Source organism: Falco rusticolus, chromosome 8, assembly GCF_015220075.1.
Source record: "Falco rusticolus isolate bFalRus1 chromosome 8, bFalRus1.pri, whole genome shotgun sequence".
Taxonomy (NCBI): Eukaryota; Metazoa; Chordata; class Aves; order Falconiformes; family Falconidae; genus Falco; species Falco rusticolus.
Window position 1 is genome coordinate 58,451,564 of NC_051194.1, and position 15,290 is coordinate 58,466,853.

The 15,290-nt window shown below is 38.3% G+C and overlaps 1 protein-coding gene across 4 annotated transcripts in view; it reads left to right on the forward strand.

The window, feature by feature from the left end:
• TRAF3IP1 (TRAF3 interacting protein 1) overlaps positions 1 to 15,290 on the forward strand; it is a 45,537-nt gene that overhangs the window by 4,748 nt on the left and 25,499 nt on the right. For all 4 annotated transcript variants that reach the window (XM_037398210.1, XM_037398211.1, XM_037398212.1 and 1 more), the window contains 5 exons: positions 495 to 656; positions 2,523 to 2,663; positions 2,832 to 3,299; positions 4,460 to 4,537; positions 11,584 to 11,659. In XM_037398210.1, the coding sequence (XP_037254107.1) occupies positions 495 to 656; positions 2,523 to 2,663; positions 2,832 to 3,299; positions 4,460 to 4,537; positions 11,584 to 11,659 (925 nt within the window). The remainder of the gene's footprint in view (positions 1 to 494; positions 657 to 2,522; positions 2,664 to 2,831; positions 3,300 to 4,459; positions 4,538 to 11,583; positions 11,660 to 15,290) is intronic.

The window sequence follows — 15,290 nt, forward strand, 5'->3', positions numbered from 1 at the left end:
TGTTAGTCCTGTAACTTTGGGACTTCAATGCTGAAAAATATTCAGGGTAAGAACTGTCTTTCTGAGCAACATCTGCTGTAACAGTCCTGTTAGAACTCTCTAGTGATTCTTTTGGTAGTACTTGCAATCATTTCTTAAATAAAACTTATCTTCTTTAATGTATAATGCTTCAAAATGGAGTGCCAAGCAAGTTTTAATAGCAGTCTTAAAATGCACTGAAGCTAAAAGATAAACTTACTAAAAAGACAAAGTTATACTTCCACTTTGGCCGTTCTAGTTCAATGTTCGTCTGTTATCAAAGCTGTCATTTCTTAATTAGAAATAACTAACTATAAATCAGGTGCGGCCCTCTTTGCTGACCTTACAAACAGTGTGCTGCTCTTGTTGTACGGATGCTGTCTGCAACTGTTCCTCCCATCAGTTTTTCTAGTCGTTAGGTGGTGTGTGGAATTACTTTAGAGTCTCAGTATTATTTTAAATTGCTCTTTTACCAGGATAAAGATGCCAAAATCAGTTTCCTTCAGAAGGCAATTGATGCTGTTGTAATGGTAACAGGAGAGCCGCTGTCAGTAAAACCAGCACGTGTTGTGGCTGGACACGAACCTGAAAAAACCAATGAATTTCTTCAAGCAATTGGGAAGTGTTGCTTAAATAAGGTATGACATCACTAATATATTTTATGCACATACTGACATATTATCAGAGCTTATTTGTAACAGACTTTATTAATACTCAACTGCTGTTTTTATTTACAGAAGATAAATGGGTTACCACTTAAAACTATAACAGCAGATGGATAGTATATGATCCTTAGTAGAGTTTGAGCCAGGTTCCCATGCAAATACGTTCTGGATATTTTAGTGCTTTTAATGTATACTGCTTTTTATTTTTCACTTTATTCACTGGTCATTTAATAACATTGGTTAGGTATGAAGAACATGAAGCTTCAGAACTTTTAAAACGTTGGGATGCAGACACATTAATTATATGACCAGATACTGCCACCTTTGACTTTAAAATTTCAGTCAAATTTCTAATTCTGTAATGAAAGTAATTTTTCTAGTGTGATGCTTTTTTTACTTTTTCAATATGGAAATGAAGCAAAGGAGAACTTTGATAACCAGTTAAAAATAACTGCATAGGCAATTATTAAAATAATTGTTGTATTAAAAGTAATGAGGATTCTTTGCTTATAGGTGTTACAGTGATTTTTTTGAATATAAAGGTATTACCCAAAAACCTTGGATCAGTGAGTGTGAAGAAGCTGTGTATATTTAACTGTGAGATACTGCAGTGTTTATGGGCTGTCTGCAAGTTTAGTTTGGGTTACCTTTGTCTGATAATCTACTCATTAAAATGTACGTTAAGTGGCTTTAATTAGTAGAGTGCTGTGCGCTTCTTCCTTATGAAATGCTTGAGACAGGGAAGGGGGAAACTGATAAACATGCACAGAGTTTGTTTGAAAACATGCGTGATGGAACAGCTCTGCAGAATATTGCGATGAGATTTAATATCCAGAGGATATAGTCTACCCATCTGAACTAAAATAATTAGGCTCCTGGCTTTTTTTGTGAAACAGAAGCTTGACATGCATTGTGGAAAAGAGCCCCAAAAATGTGGATCAGTCTCTAGCATGATACTTTAGTGCTGAGCTGAGCGTACTGCTTGGAGTTACTTAGTTCAGGCAAGTGTTGCTAATGTGCAGAAGTTAGTGTCCAAATGCGAAAACCCACAAAATTTCATAGCTTTGCATTTACAAAGCAGGAGAGAATTAGGAGTCTGCCCCCGGGGTAATATCAGTTTTAGTGATCTAAAAGCTGTTCCTGTTTCAGGAAGGAGAATTCCCTGACTGTGATTATTTTTTTTTCTTCTGTTTTTTTGTTAATGTAGTCAAACTTTCTACCATTTGGACACAAAAGCTTGTCTTGCTGTCTAAATGATCTGATTAATAATTGCTTGTCTTATTAACAAATGAACCAGATGCAGAAACTTTTTAAACACTAACTGCAGCTTATTGGAAGTCGTTCTTAATATAGTTTTCTTTAGTGACCATTGCTGATTGAGCAAGTATTGGGTGAAAGTGGAGTGGCCTAAGAATGGATGCAGATGCAGATATGACACAGTATGGTTTTAAGAGTGTTTAATCAATCTAGCAGTTGTGGTATAAGGATTTGACAGTCATTTGTTTTACTATTTTGAAAAATATTTAAATTGTCGCAATGAGAATTGCTGTTGTACTGTAATACGTAAAAACCACCATATATTTATATAGCTCTGGTCCATGTAATCAAATAATTACAAGAATTACCAGGAGGTATTTGGCATAGGAGAGCATTATTACTCCTGTGAAAGAATGTTTCAGAAGAGCAGAAATACATGAGCTTTGTTTATTAAAAAGCAACACCCCCCCACCCCGAAACAAAAAAGCTCACCCAAGTCATGTTAATTACAAAGTTAGGAAGAAAGGAGGTATTTCATAGAGTAATTTACTCATTTCAATGATGTTTTCCTATTCCTTAAAGCTGTCCAGTGATTTTGCTGTAAAAAAGATCTTAGCTGGGGAAAGAGCTGATGCTAAAGGGAAACCTCCGTCCTCTAAATCTCGAGATAAAGAAAGCAAAGAGTCCAAACCAGAAGAACGAAAAAGCCATAGAGATAGAGAGGTAGGCATTTGCAACTTTTGTGGGGTACAAGGGCTACCACTCTTTATGGTTTGGTTTTTTTGGTGTTTGGGTGTTGTTTTTTTAGCTTGCATTTTTGTCTGTGTAAAGTAACTGTGTGACTGAGTTGCTATGTATTGGAATTAATTTTTACTTTTAATTTCTTTTTAGGACAGAGGAGACACTGACATTAAAGACAGAAGCTCAAGCAGAGGCAGAAAGCCCAAAGGAGATTTGAAAGAGAGTGAAGAAAGAGAAAAGCAAAATGATAAACAGAAGGATAATGAAGACAGGCACAAAGACCCTGAAAGAGACACATTTAAGGAAGGAGAAAAACAAGAAAGGGAGAGAAACAAAAGCAGAACAACCAAGCAAGGAAGAGAAACAGAAAAAAACAAGGGAAAAGGAGACATAGAGCAAGAAGATGATCTTGAGCATGGTAAAGGACAGGAAAGAGAGAAGAAAAATGGAGGAAGAGAAAAGGACAAACTGAAAGGAAGAGACAAAGATAAGGCTAGAGACAGAGAACGAGAGAAAGACAGAGATAGAGGAAAAGATAAGGAAAGGGATAGACAAAGGGACAGAGAAAAAGATGGGGAGCATTTAAGAGAACATGGAAAGGATAAAGCAGAGAAAAAGGTAATTGAAATCTTCAGAGAATAACTTTCCACATGCTGTGGCAGGGACTGAGCATTTGTTCTAATGACGTTGCGTACTTGTATTTCTGCACGTGTAACAACTAAGTACTTCCTTTAACAGCAGTTACTCTTACGAAGTGAAAGTTTTGGTGTGGATTTGATCTGGTAAGACTGTGACTGAGGCCATCTGTTAACTTAGTGTCTCTGTCATATATCTTGGCTTGAGCCATCGGAGTCATCTGACAGTGCTTCTTGAACATCTAATAAGCAGTTTCTTTTCTGAAATCTGCATGTCTGAATTCTCCTGATCACATGAGATTGTTTGGCAGAGAGGTGGCATCGACTATTGGAACTCTGTACTTGTATCCTCATGTGCCTTCCCAGTAATGCATGCTGGTGTTGCAGCCATAGCTGGCTTTTAGGGAAGACGAGGTTGAAGAGAGTTCCCTTTGAGCCACGACTAGTCTCTCTTGAGCTGGCTTCTTCTGTAGCAGGACACACAAGATGGCAGTTGCACATTTGTATTTTTTTTTACCTGGCTTTCTAGATTGAGCTGTTTGCTTCCAGCTTGATTTTTTTCTTCTTTTTCTTTCCTTCAAAGGACTGTTGGGAAGCCCATCTAGATTCTTGTGAGGGTGCTCTGTTTGCACTGAACTCCACACGTTACATCCCCATACTTCAGGCCATCTCAGTGTGAAGTCCTGAACTGTCTTAAGAGCCATCTCTTCATTGCCTTTAATTTTGTTCTCTTTATCTTCCCTCTTCCTCCTCAAAACATTTCCTGTTTTTCTTTTCTGTTCTGTTGCATGCTGGTTCATGGTAGAAATTGAGTATTGGTGGACATCAGAGATGCTTCTGTTAGGGGGTAGCTTCATTTTGTTATATGTGAGAAAGCAATTCTGGCAGTACCTGTCTTAAGAATCTAAAGGATTCTTGCCTTCCTGGTTTTTACTCGGAGAACAATGTTTAACTGCTGATCTTGCTCGGTTAGTCTGCTGTGCAGGGGTGGCAAGGTAAAGGGAGCAGGCAGGTGGATACGGTAGATTGATGCACATCGCGATGTGCTCAGTTCTACTCTGTGCTGATTTCCCCTTTCATGGTACTCGGGTAAGTAGCTCACTTCTCAGTACGCTTAATCTGAAGCAATTAATTTCTTTTTAGTCTGCAGATTCTGAGGAATCCACACTTAGAAAAACGCAGAGGCCAACTAAAGACAGCAAGTGCCAGCCAGATAATGAGGTTAGTAGATCTGGGAAGGTGAATATTAAGTGTTGCGGTTTAGAATGATTTGGGAGTCTGCATGAAAGGAATGTAAGATTAAAAGGTAGGTAGATACCTGTTTTACAGCTCGAAAAGTTAATAAAATAGTTGCTTATCTGGTGGTTTGTTTTTTTTGTGTGGTGTTTCTTTGGTTGGGTTTTTTTTTTTTAATTTCTCTGAGCTTGGGAAAAAAGGTTACTCAGTTAATTTCGTTTTCCAAATTTTATTTCTGTGTATGGATATATTGGGTACTTCAGGAAGAATATGTATTTGTTCAAAGTTTTCTGTTTATTCCTCTGAATCTTTCCTCTAAAGCTGTTAGTTTTGGGAGTTTCTTCTACTTTAATGAAGTTACTGTTTTGGAAAAAGAGAGTCCAGCGTTGTGTATGGGCCCATGTTTTGCAGCTGGATGATGGTAGGGCAGAATAGCAACTCACTGATTTGCCTCTGAACAGTAGCCGTTGCTTGTGATACCATTGCGTCTGCATCTGCTGCTTCCTGATGTCCTGAGGCAATTTGGGGAATTCTGGAGCCATATGGCTAAATATTTAAAGAGTGAGACTTCAGTAAATTAACTTAAAGCAGCTCAGGCTAGGAAAAAATAGGCAGGATCCCAAGTCTAGCAGGAGTCTCTGTTGAGAGTCTATGGGCCACTGACATCATTGTATCTTCTACATGAGATGACAAATTTATAGCTATTCTTTGACTGAAATCCAACCAAACTTTTTAAATTATTGGCACTTGGAGGGAGAGCTTATAAAATAGTTTTTAGCCTGAAGCAAATGTTCATGGCCAAGTTAAACTTCCTGCAAATTGGGTCTCTAATGGAAATTCTGAGCCTCATCCCAAACTATCGTAGTGCTCTTGGGCACCACAATAATACACTGGGGCAGTAAAATTTCATTTCCCGTCTTAAGTGCTTTTGGGAGCGATTCCAAGGCATGTGGGTTTATTACCTTAAATCTAGATGACATGCTTTCCTCTACTTGCTTGCGTAACAGTAGACACTGCTTAGTTTTTAGGTGGTGAAAACACAGACTTTAGACCAGTGCATGAAAAATGATCATCATCTTAAGACTGTGGAAGAGAGAAATGAAATGAAAATGTTCCCAATGAATTTTTAGAGCTAGAGAGTTAAGATAGCTGCACAAAGTGATTTAGAGGAAATTCCAGCATGAAATAATTGAAAAGTGCATCTCATGGGCTGGGGTAGATCTTCCTGTCCCCTCAGTAGTTTCACAGCAGGGTAATGCCTTTATTTCCAGGGATTTACCCTGATTTAAACTACTGTAACTCCATTTAAGTCACATGGCAGTGAAACAAGTGTATTAAAAAGAAGGGAAGCAATTTATGTCTTCATGCACATGGAGAGTATTGAATCATATTTTTGTAGTGTCTGCTGCATATTTAATAAATGTTCAGCATCTGTCTTTAGCTTTTTGTAAATACAAGTAAAACACTTCGAAGCAGCCCCTCTCAAGCAGTGGCTGATATGCCAGTACCTAACACATCACGTACTGTTTTCTGCCCTAAGGATTAACCTCCTCTTCTTTTCTCATTTGTTCCTGTTGTGCTCACTTGCCAGTTTCCTCTGGCTCCTAGTCCTGCTGTCTTTATCCTCACGCTCCTAGCCACAGCTTTTCTTTCTTTCCAAGCCTAGCCTTACATCGCTTCACGTTGTAGTGAGCTATTTGTCTTCCACTTGACTTTTATCTTGATGCCTCCATATTTGAATCAGGTCCTTTTTTTTTCAGACACGCTGCTTGACAGCATAAGGACATGGAAATAGCGATGGGGAAAAAGCAGTGGGGAAACGGGAACTCTTATTTCATTTGAGATGTCCACGAATTTCAGGCTGAGTGGCTTTTATGCTGCATTTACTTTAGGGAAGAAATGTATTTAGATTTTTTTTTTTTCTGTATTCTACATGTACAGCAAAGCTATCACTTATTAGTTCCTGGCTTCGTTACTATGAGATTAGGAGTCTTCATATGATTCTTTCTGTATTCATGCAGGTCATAATTTTTCTTGCTGCTAATTATCAGAGGCCAGCTTTAAAATGCTACTGAAATTTTGACAGGTCAGCTTTTTTTTTTTTATAATATATTTTTCTGGTACTGAAGAGACTCTGTATGTTATCCACCATAGTCATCACATGGTATCTATAATTTTCTGGAACTAAAAGAAAGCAGGTATAAGTAGGAATTAAGAGGAGACATTTGGCTAACACATGGCAATCAGAAGACGACTACTTGTTGCTTCAAGGCTAGCTGTTGCATAGGACACTGTCTGTGATCAGAGGGAGTTGAGTTGTATCTTTCAGTGCTCAGTCCGTCTCAGGTAGAAGTCTTGTTTAAAATGGACACTTCATTAGCATGACTTCTTGACCTTGTAAATAATAAAGGTAACTTTGTCTTTTGACAAAAGGTGATGCAGGGCACAGAGCCTCTGAGCGTATGGTGCTGTTTATATGAAAGTGGCTGCAGAACAGGTATGTCATTTACCCCTAAGGCCAAACACGTTGGAAAAGTCTCTTCTATTTTACAGACAGCTGCCGAAACTCTTGGCTAAAGCTTTTTGTAATATCCTGTCACTTTTGGCCACTTCTATAATGACTCTTATTTTTGCCCTACAAACGGTATTGCTCTGGAACTGGTCACCTGAATCAGCCTCTTAAGTCATATCTAATGAACTTCTATTGCTGTTGGAACTCATCTTGACTATATAATGAAACAACTACTGAATGAAAAAGACTTAACTGCCCTAGAAGCAGCAGAGAGAATCATTCCATGGAAATCTGCTGGACATGGCTCAAGTATTTTTGTTCTGGTGCTGTGAGTGACCCTTTCTTTTTGGTGTCAGTTGTTCATAAACTGGCTCACACAATAGAGATCCATCATTAAAATGTGCATCTTAAAAAGCAGGATTTTTCTGGTAGTTCTTCTTGTGTTTGAAAGGTTTTAATTAGCAGAAGCTAACACCAATAGAACACCATCTTGTGAGCCTTCATTTGAGGAAATAATTGCTCGATATTTTTCTAGTATGTTTTATCACCATAGCAGGCAAATTGACCTTACCAAGGAGAGATCTTTCCTTGTTGCTGTTGTACACCAATAAATTCCGTCGGTTAGTAATGATAGCTGTTTTAGCAATAAATATTGGAAATACAGACAGCTTAAGTGAAAGGGCAAAGAAAGTGTTTGAGGGATACATAGCTTTCAGTAAAAGCATTAGAAATGAGCTGTGTTTATTTGTTGAGAAATAGGCTGTTGCATAAAATTATAAAATGTATTTGTATATGTAGTTGTATTTATGTAAAACTTATACACATACATGCTGTTTACAGTATACGTGCAAGTATATCTCCTGGCACTGTAGGTCTAAATAGTGAAGGGTTGACTGAATTGGATTTCTGTTTGCAGACTTAATCCTTGTTTCTTATTAGTGAACTAGCAGTAGATTTGATGAATTTGAGGGGAAAATCACAGTGACTGATTTCTATAATGATTTGTCCCCTTCCCTTGCTTGGGTGGGAGTGTTTTTTCTGCCTTTGACTCTGATGCATGGTGTGGCCATGGCTGGAGGAGATGGATACAAGCATGTACAGCATTAGTAATGTGCAGTGTAAAAGTCACTGACTGAAACTGGACACAACATCCTTTTGTGAATATAGATGTTGGTTGTTGCATGGAAAGGAGAACTAACAGTTTTGCAGGATGTCTTTTCAAAGCGTATTCCTCGTCCTCACCTGCTGAAATGTTAGAAATCATTGTTTTCTTATGTCTTAAAGTGAAAGTCAACCTATTTAAAGGTTAATAACAACAAGGACAAAGCAGCAGATCGGATGGTTTATAGCAGGCTGCTGTATGCTGTCCAAATAGAAGCTTAATTACTCAAAACTGGGAAGTGTGCATACGTCCATCTAGGATTCCACTTCAGTATGTTTTTTCCAGGATGGTGTGAGATGAAGTGTAAGATTTCTTTTTAATGACTCCAGTAACTGCTTTTCAAAGTCTTGAAGCCTATGAATTTTTAAGAAGAATGACCTCTTTTATCTCCCTTTGGAAAGACTCAAATCGTAAATATTGTGGGATTTATGTTTTTGTGTGCTACCATAGTGATTAAATTTTAGCTTTTACTTTGCACCTGTTACCATTGTGCACATGTGGCTATACAAAAATGTTAACTGGTGTTTGTAGTCATTACTTGACATAAATAAATGACTGAATCCACTCCTCCAGAAGCCTCAGCACCTATTCTCAACTCCTTCCCCACCTGTGCTAATAATTACATCACCCAAAGAGCTGCTGAAGTTTGAGTGTACCAGATGTGGCCTGCAGGCCTGTAGAGCCGCATTCTGATGGTACGTAAGCTTTACTTTTGCTCTTTGCATAGTGTTGTAATTGTGAAAGATGGTAGTAATTAAGACTAACTAGGATTAAGATTAACCACTTCAATATTAGCTATGCGTTTTGGACTTCTGCCTATTTTTCTTTATAACATGCCACTATTTCTTAAAGAGTGAAACAAAAGTATGAATAGCTCTGGTTGTGGGTCAAATAATAATTGTAATGATCCAGTGAATATAGCATAATTAAAAACTAGTTTTATGTCAAAGCAGGACCACGTGCTGTCCATTTGGCTAGATTCTTGTGAAGCATAGGATGTAGGGCTTTCTTTTGCCTGATTGAATACCTGAAATTCTGAGCATACACATTATGTTGCAATCATGGAGGTGAAGGAGATACAGTTTCTAAAGGACCTAAACTAACTGTGGAAGCTCACATAGACTGCTCACTTGCCCGTAGAACACCTCCCAACAGCTCAACTTCTCAGTTTATCCTGGTTTGCATACTGTGATTGTCTGTTGTTAATAAGCACTTCCCCTTTGTTTGTCAAGATATTCTTTTGAGCTTGTGGTGCTTTACAGCATATAAAAAAGCAACGTTTGCCTTCAAAGCAAACTTATCACCATGTTCCTGACATGTCAACTTCATTCCTGTCCTTCATGTAGCTGTGTCTCCATGGCCAGTGGGTGCATTGTAAGCTTGTAGAGGTGGATGTTTCTCTTGCGTGGTCACCTAAAGTAGTTTGTGTAAAAATGCCACTCTCCTATATTTTTCAATGTCTTGTGGTGTTGTTTTCCATTAGGACATATATGGTCCACTGTCCTATATGCAAAATATTATGGAAAATGAATGTTTTTACATTGTTTAATTTGGCAATTTTCTGTTACAGGTTACTGGAACATATAATATTAGCATTTGCATAGAAATGGAAGAGTTTGTAATTCTCGTTTAAGTTACCCATAGGGACATAATCAGCAGGACTGACAATAAATCTTGGATGCAGACTGCATGAATTGTGTATTGGACACAAACTATAAAAAAAGCAGATAAGGAGGAAATCCTGTGAGATGCTAAATGTATTTCAGGGTTTTGGATAAGGTGCAGAGATGTATTATAGGGACAGAAGGCATGGAAACATAAAATGGTATTCTGTAAATCACCTGTACTTCATTGGTTGTGTTCAGAGGCGGTTCCTTCCTGTTTAGCAACAAACATTGCTAATAAGATCAGGGAGTTGGGTAAAAGGACAGGAAAGTTATTAGAAGCATGAGTGGCTTGTTGGAAGCTACTGGTTTATTAGCACGTACAGTAATGTAAGAATCGGGAAGCCCCGCCTGTGTGCATAGTGCGCAGGACCCCATCGCTGGCTCCTTTCTCTGCACCTTCTGCTAGCCTGAAGTGGTGTCAGGGGCTGGACACCCTCCTTCCCACCCTGATCTCATATCCAGGAGTTTTGTTGAGCTGGCAGAAGTCCTCTTTTACACCTTGCACCTTCTCTGAAGGCATTTGGTCCCCAGCTGTGCTTCAGGTCGAGCAAGCAGTAGATCTGTAGTATACCCTGCCTATAGCAGCTCTTACGGATCTGCCTCTGCCTGCTGTTACTATAATGTCATTTTGAACCTTTTCGGAAGGCAAGTGCTGTAGGTGCCTTCAGCCTCTCTGTGGTTACTACCTGTACGTAGGCTCAGTTATTCCTTGCAGTCCAGGTGGCCTTGTCTCCTGGGACCGGCGTTGCTCTCATCTCATGAGAAGCTGCTGCTTATGCACATCTTTTGCCCAACCTCCAGATGAGTGGACCTGCTGATTTAACTAGTTCCTTTCCAAGGATGTATAGCAGTTGATACATGTAACATGCAGAAAGTATTGTCAGTTAGGTGTTCTTGACTTCAGGCAGTGCAAGCTATATCCAGAGAAATAATTCTTGTGTGTGCTTGTTCATTTTCTGGTGTCTCTGAATCACTTCTGGACTAAGGTCAGAGCCCTCCGAAGTGTCGTCAACTTTCCTCCAGTACGATATTTTCCACTTTTGAATTCTTACCCTTCTTACTGTACCAGTTGTACCTTCAGATCATCCGTTACTTGTCTGCTGAACTTTCTGGCAAGACCCATTTCTTAGCTTGTCCAGGGAAGTTGCCATTTGAGTAAAGGACTATGCAAGTGTAATGGCACAGGGTTTTTTTTTTTTTACCTTTTGCTTCTATTTTGGGGTGAAATTTAAGTCTTCCTCGCAGGTTAAAAAGGAGCTGTGTATCTGGGATAGCTGAAACATAGGGGTGATTGTAAGCATCTTACTCCTTCCGGTAGCTCAGTGGTAGCTAACTAAGCATTGTATCCCAAGACCAGCAGTGGCATCGTAGATGTTCTATAGGTTTCACAAGATTGCTGTGCCTTGGATACTCTTAGTTCACGTTTGGAAGCTGTCTTTACAATAATGAAATCTAATCATATAGGTTAATGGAAAAGGAAATAGCTAGCATTTATCCAGGAAAAATACCTGCAGACTTTGAAGAAAATGGACTTGACACATTATTGACCTTAAATATGTAGGTCAGTTTAAGTGAATATTTTTTTGTGTAATGCATATAGATTAAAAAGTAACACATATAAGTAAATCTTATATATAAAAAGTTATATAAAACTGTATAAATTTGTGGGTGTGTGTTTTTTTGTTTTTAGAGTGAAAGTCCTGCAGGAATATCAAGGCAGCCTTCAACAAAAGGATCAAGGCAACGCGCCAAACCCGGAGGAGAAGGTAACTAGAGGGAGGATATTATTTCTATTAAATGTGCTGGAGGGTTATTGAATAGGAATAACATAAATACTTAAATATCTGTGTTGATTATTTTTGGTGCTTGTTTTGTACTCCCAGTCTGCATTTATGAATCCAATAGGCAATTTTTCTGCATGGATTTGATACATAGAAAGTAGTACTCAGTTCAGTTTGCTCATGTTCCTCGTGCACAATTGCAGGTATACGTTCAGTCTGCTCTTGATATTTATTGTGTTCTCCCTGAATGAGCTTTGTCAGTTGGTCAACAACTATTTCTTTTTCTGCTAGTTTCTCAGGAACTGTTTCTTTGCTTAATGATCTAGCAAGTTTAGACAAATATGCTTTGCAAAACTTTGGCACTCTTTTCCCCTGTTACTGAGGATTAGTGAACGAACAGTATGTCTGAGTCGATGAAATCATTGCATGTTAGCTATTCAGCACAGTATTTTTGTTTTAATAAGACTTAAGATACGTTGTTTAAGGTTGTTTAGTAAGATGAAAGACATTTGTGAGGCAAAATGTGCTTTCCTGTAGGGATAAATCATACAGCCATGAACCCTGAATTTGTAACGTTATCACTCACTAATATTTGGGAAGAGTGCTTTTCCTAAATTTGGGTAGGGAATCCAGATTTCACTTATTTTCTGAGATTTTCATATTGTTTCTCAAGAATCTGAAGTCTTAGCATTAGGTCTGGGGAAAATTTGAGTTTATTAATGAAAAGATCATAATTTGTCAAAAAAGCCTTCAACCAACAAAATAAAACCGTAAAACCAAGACGTGTTCCCTGAGATTAACTAAATACTGGCCAGTGCATGAAAGATTTTCCCTGGGTATTTGTTTGGCAAGCAGTACATTAAACCATTCACGTTGGTGTTAACACTTTCTGGGGTTTCCTCTGTGAAAAAATGGTTGGGTGAATTCAAGATGAGCCAAACCTTTCTGAGTGATTTCCGTAGCCTGAGACACTTACAATATTCCAGGTATAAGGTGAAGGTAAGGTGTTAAGCAAAACCTCTAGCTTACTGCTCATTTGATGATTAGAGAAGATTCCTCTTGAGTATTGAAATAACGGCACATGTTTGTAGATCTTTGACTTTCTCCAGTGTCTGTCATTACAGCTGTGGTCAGCTCTATTGCACCTGGGCTGGCGTAAGCCTAGGACCTCGTGATTTGAGGTGGAACAGGGAGGGTGAACTGGCTGTCATCAGTACTGAATCCTATCCTACGTCATCTTCCACAGTAGCTCAGCCGGCTGTAAGGAACCAAGCTCTGCTCCATTTCCACCGAGAGTGCCAGGGAAGGATGGACAGATACTTATTTGTTACAGGGGAATTACCAGCGGGAAATGAAAATCTGTAAAAGGCCCATCTTTCTGTGCCAGCCAGAGTCACCCCCAGGAGCGGTTTGGCCACCCCCCTGAGTCTTGACAGTAGATGAGGCGGTAGCTTTATAGTCATCTCATCCTTACTTCAGTGCGAAGTCTGTCAAGACTGTCACTTGTGATAACAGAGCTGTGGTACCTCTGCTTGTCCATTAGGAAGTGTATTGATATAAACAGTAACTGTATTGATTGCGGGCCATTTTACCGGCCTTTCGATGACAACCTTTTCTGAGTCTTTGTTGACTGGAGCTATTTGACAGATAGTACAGGCATCCATAAACGTCTCTCCTCATCTGCTTCACACCTGCATTAGTCGTTGCTCTTTGTCTCTTTGGACAAGATTTAAGTGACGATTTAAGTGTTGAAACGGTTTTAGCTGAGTTTAATAGACAGTTGGGTGAGGCTTTGCAAATAAGTGAGTGATTTTATTTCGTCTGTTAAGGTGCTTCATTGCAATTGATTATTTCACCAGCTTTTGAATGTAAGTGTATTAAATACTGTATTTGCATACTAACTAGAAACTAGATTCTCTTCAGAATATTCCGAGTACTTAGTAGTTTCACATCGGGAAGAAAGGAATCTAAACTTAAGACTGATAGCTCTTTATATAATAAAACCAAGAGGAGCTGCCTAGAAAAACACATAGGTAAAGAATAAAACTGGCTGATACCTAGACCTTATACAACAATAACATAACTGCAATTTCTGTCTGTATTTAAATGCCTTTTTCCCCCTACTCTTGTTTCAGTGACCTAATTATTTACTGAGATTCAAATTTTATTTCAATGCTTTTGTGCCCTGGGTACTGATATGTTATTTCTAATGAAGTCGTCACTGTACATCAATCAGTTTAATATCTTTGTTCAGAAGATACGGTAACATTTGTGAATTGATACAGTTTAAAACACCTAATTTTGGCTAAGGACTGGTGCTGTTTAGACTAATGAAGTCTAAAGTGAATAACTTCATACACTTAATCTGCCAGCGTCGCTATTATTTATTTATGTGAAGAGCTTGATGTTACTGTGTGTCTTCCCAAGCACCCGCGTTTTCTTTAAGTTTCTGTTTTATTAGGTTTTCTGTGTGTCTGCAGCAAAACACTGAAGTTATATCAAGACTTTTAGTAATGTTTTCAGAACAATCGGTAACCATATTTTCAAAAGGACTCAGGGAAAACATTAGAAATATGTTTAGGCACTTTACCTTGGGAAAGATCTGGCACTTTGGATATGAATGTCTGTTGACTTAGGAGCTTAATTCAAGTTGGTGCTTGAAAATTGAAAATTTTACGTCGCATCTCAAGTACTTATGTGCTGTGAGGTTTTAATAATTTTGCAGCTGAAAAATACAGTCTGGATTCCATTAAATATAGTCTTATTTTACTACTTAGTGATCCTATAACTTTTTTTATTTCCCAAGGTTTGAATATTTAGTTTATAACCTGAACTGGCACTAAATTACAGCAACCAGACACACCCCATTTTATAGGATTGCCCCTTCCTTAAAATCAGAATCCAGTTTTTCTGATAAATATGGTTAACAGCTTACCCTGTGTTTTGGCTTTAAGGTAAATATTTAAAAATACTCATCTTAGGTGATGCAGGAAGCCAGTACACTCAAATTCCAGTTTACCTAAGTGATAAATACTTTGGAGTATAAGCCCTCTTTTTGTTCTGGTGCAGCAGAACTGCAGTAGGTGAGTAGAGCTCATAGGTTTTCCAGGAAATAATCCAGAGGGTAGTAAAAACTTTTTGGAACTATGCTCAAGCCTGTTGCACGCTGGTCTCTGTAGTTACTGGTGATGATGATCGAAGCTTTCTAGATTTTCTTATGGTAACTGGAAATAAAGGCACACCAGGAGAACACAAAAGGGCTAGTGTCAAGACTAGATTTTAATAAACAAAACTGAAGTGGTGAATGGAAGACTAGTTAAGCAAAACCAGGTATACTTGCTATCCTGGTAATTAAAACAAGTCACAGTAGCATTTGTTTACGTGTTGCTAACAAATCCCTAATGGTATTAGAGAAAATGGTTTGTTGTAGTTTCTTTTTCTTTTTTAATAGTTACATTTATTAGTACTCAGGCAATGACTGCTTTTGTAGTTGCAACATGTCTCGCTGCAAAACTTCATGATGCAAAAAAAATCATGCAGTGGAGACCATTTTTGCTAGTTTAGAAGTTGATTGATATATAAAAAAAACTACGCTCTATTTACTTTGCAGTTGCTC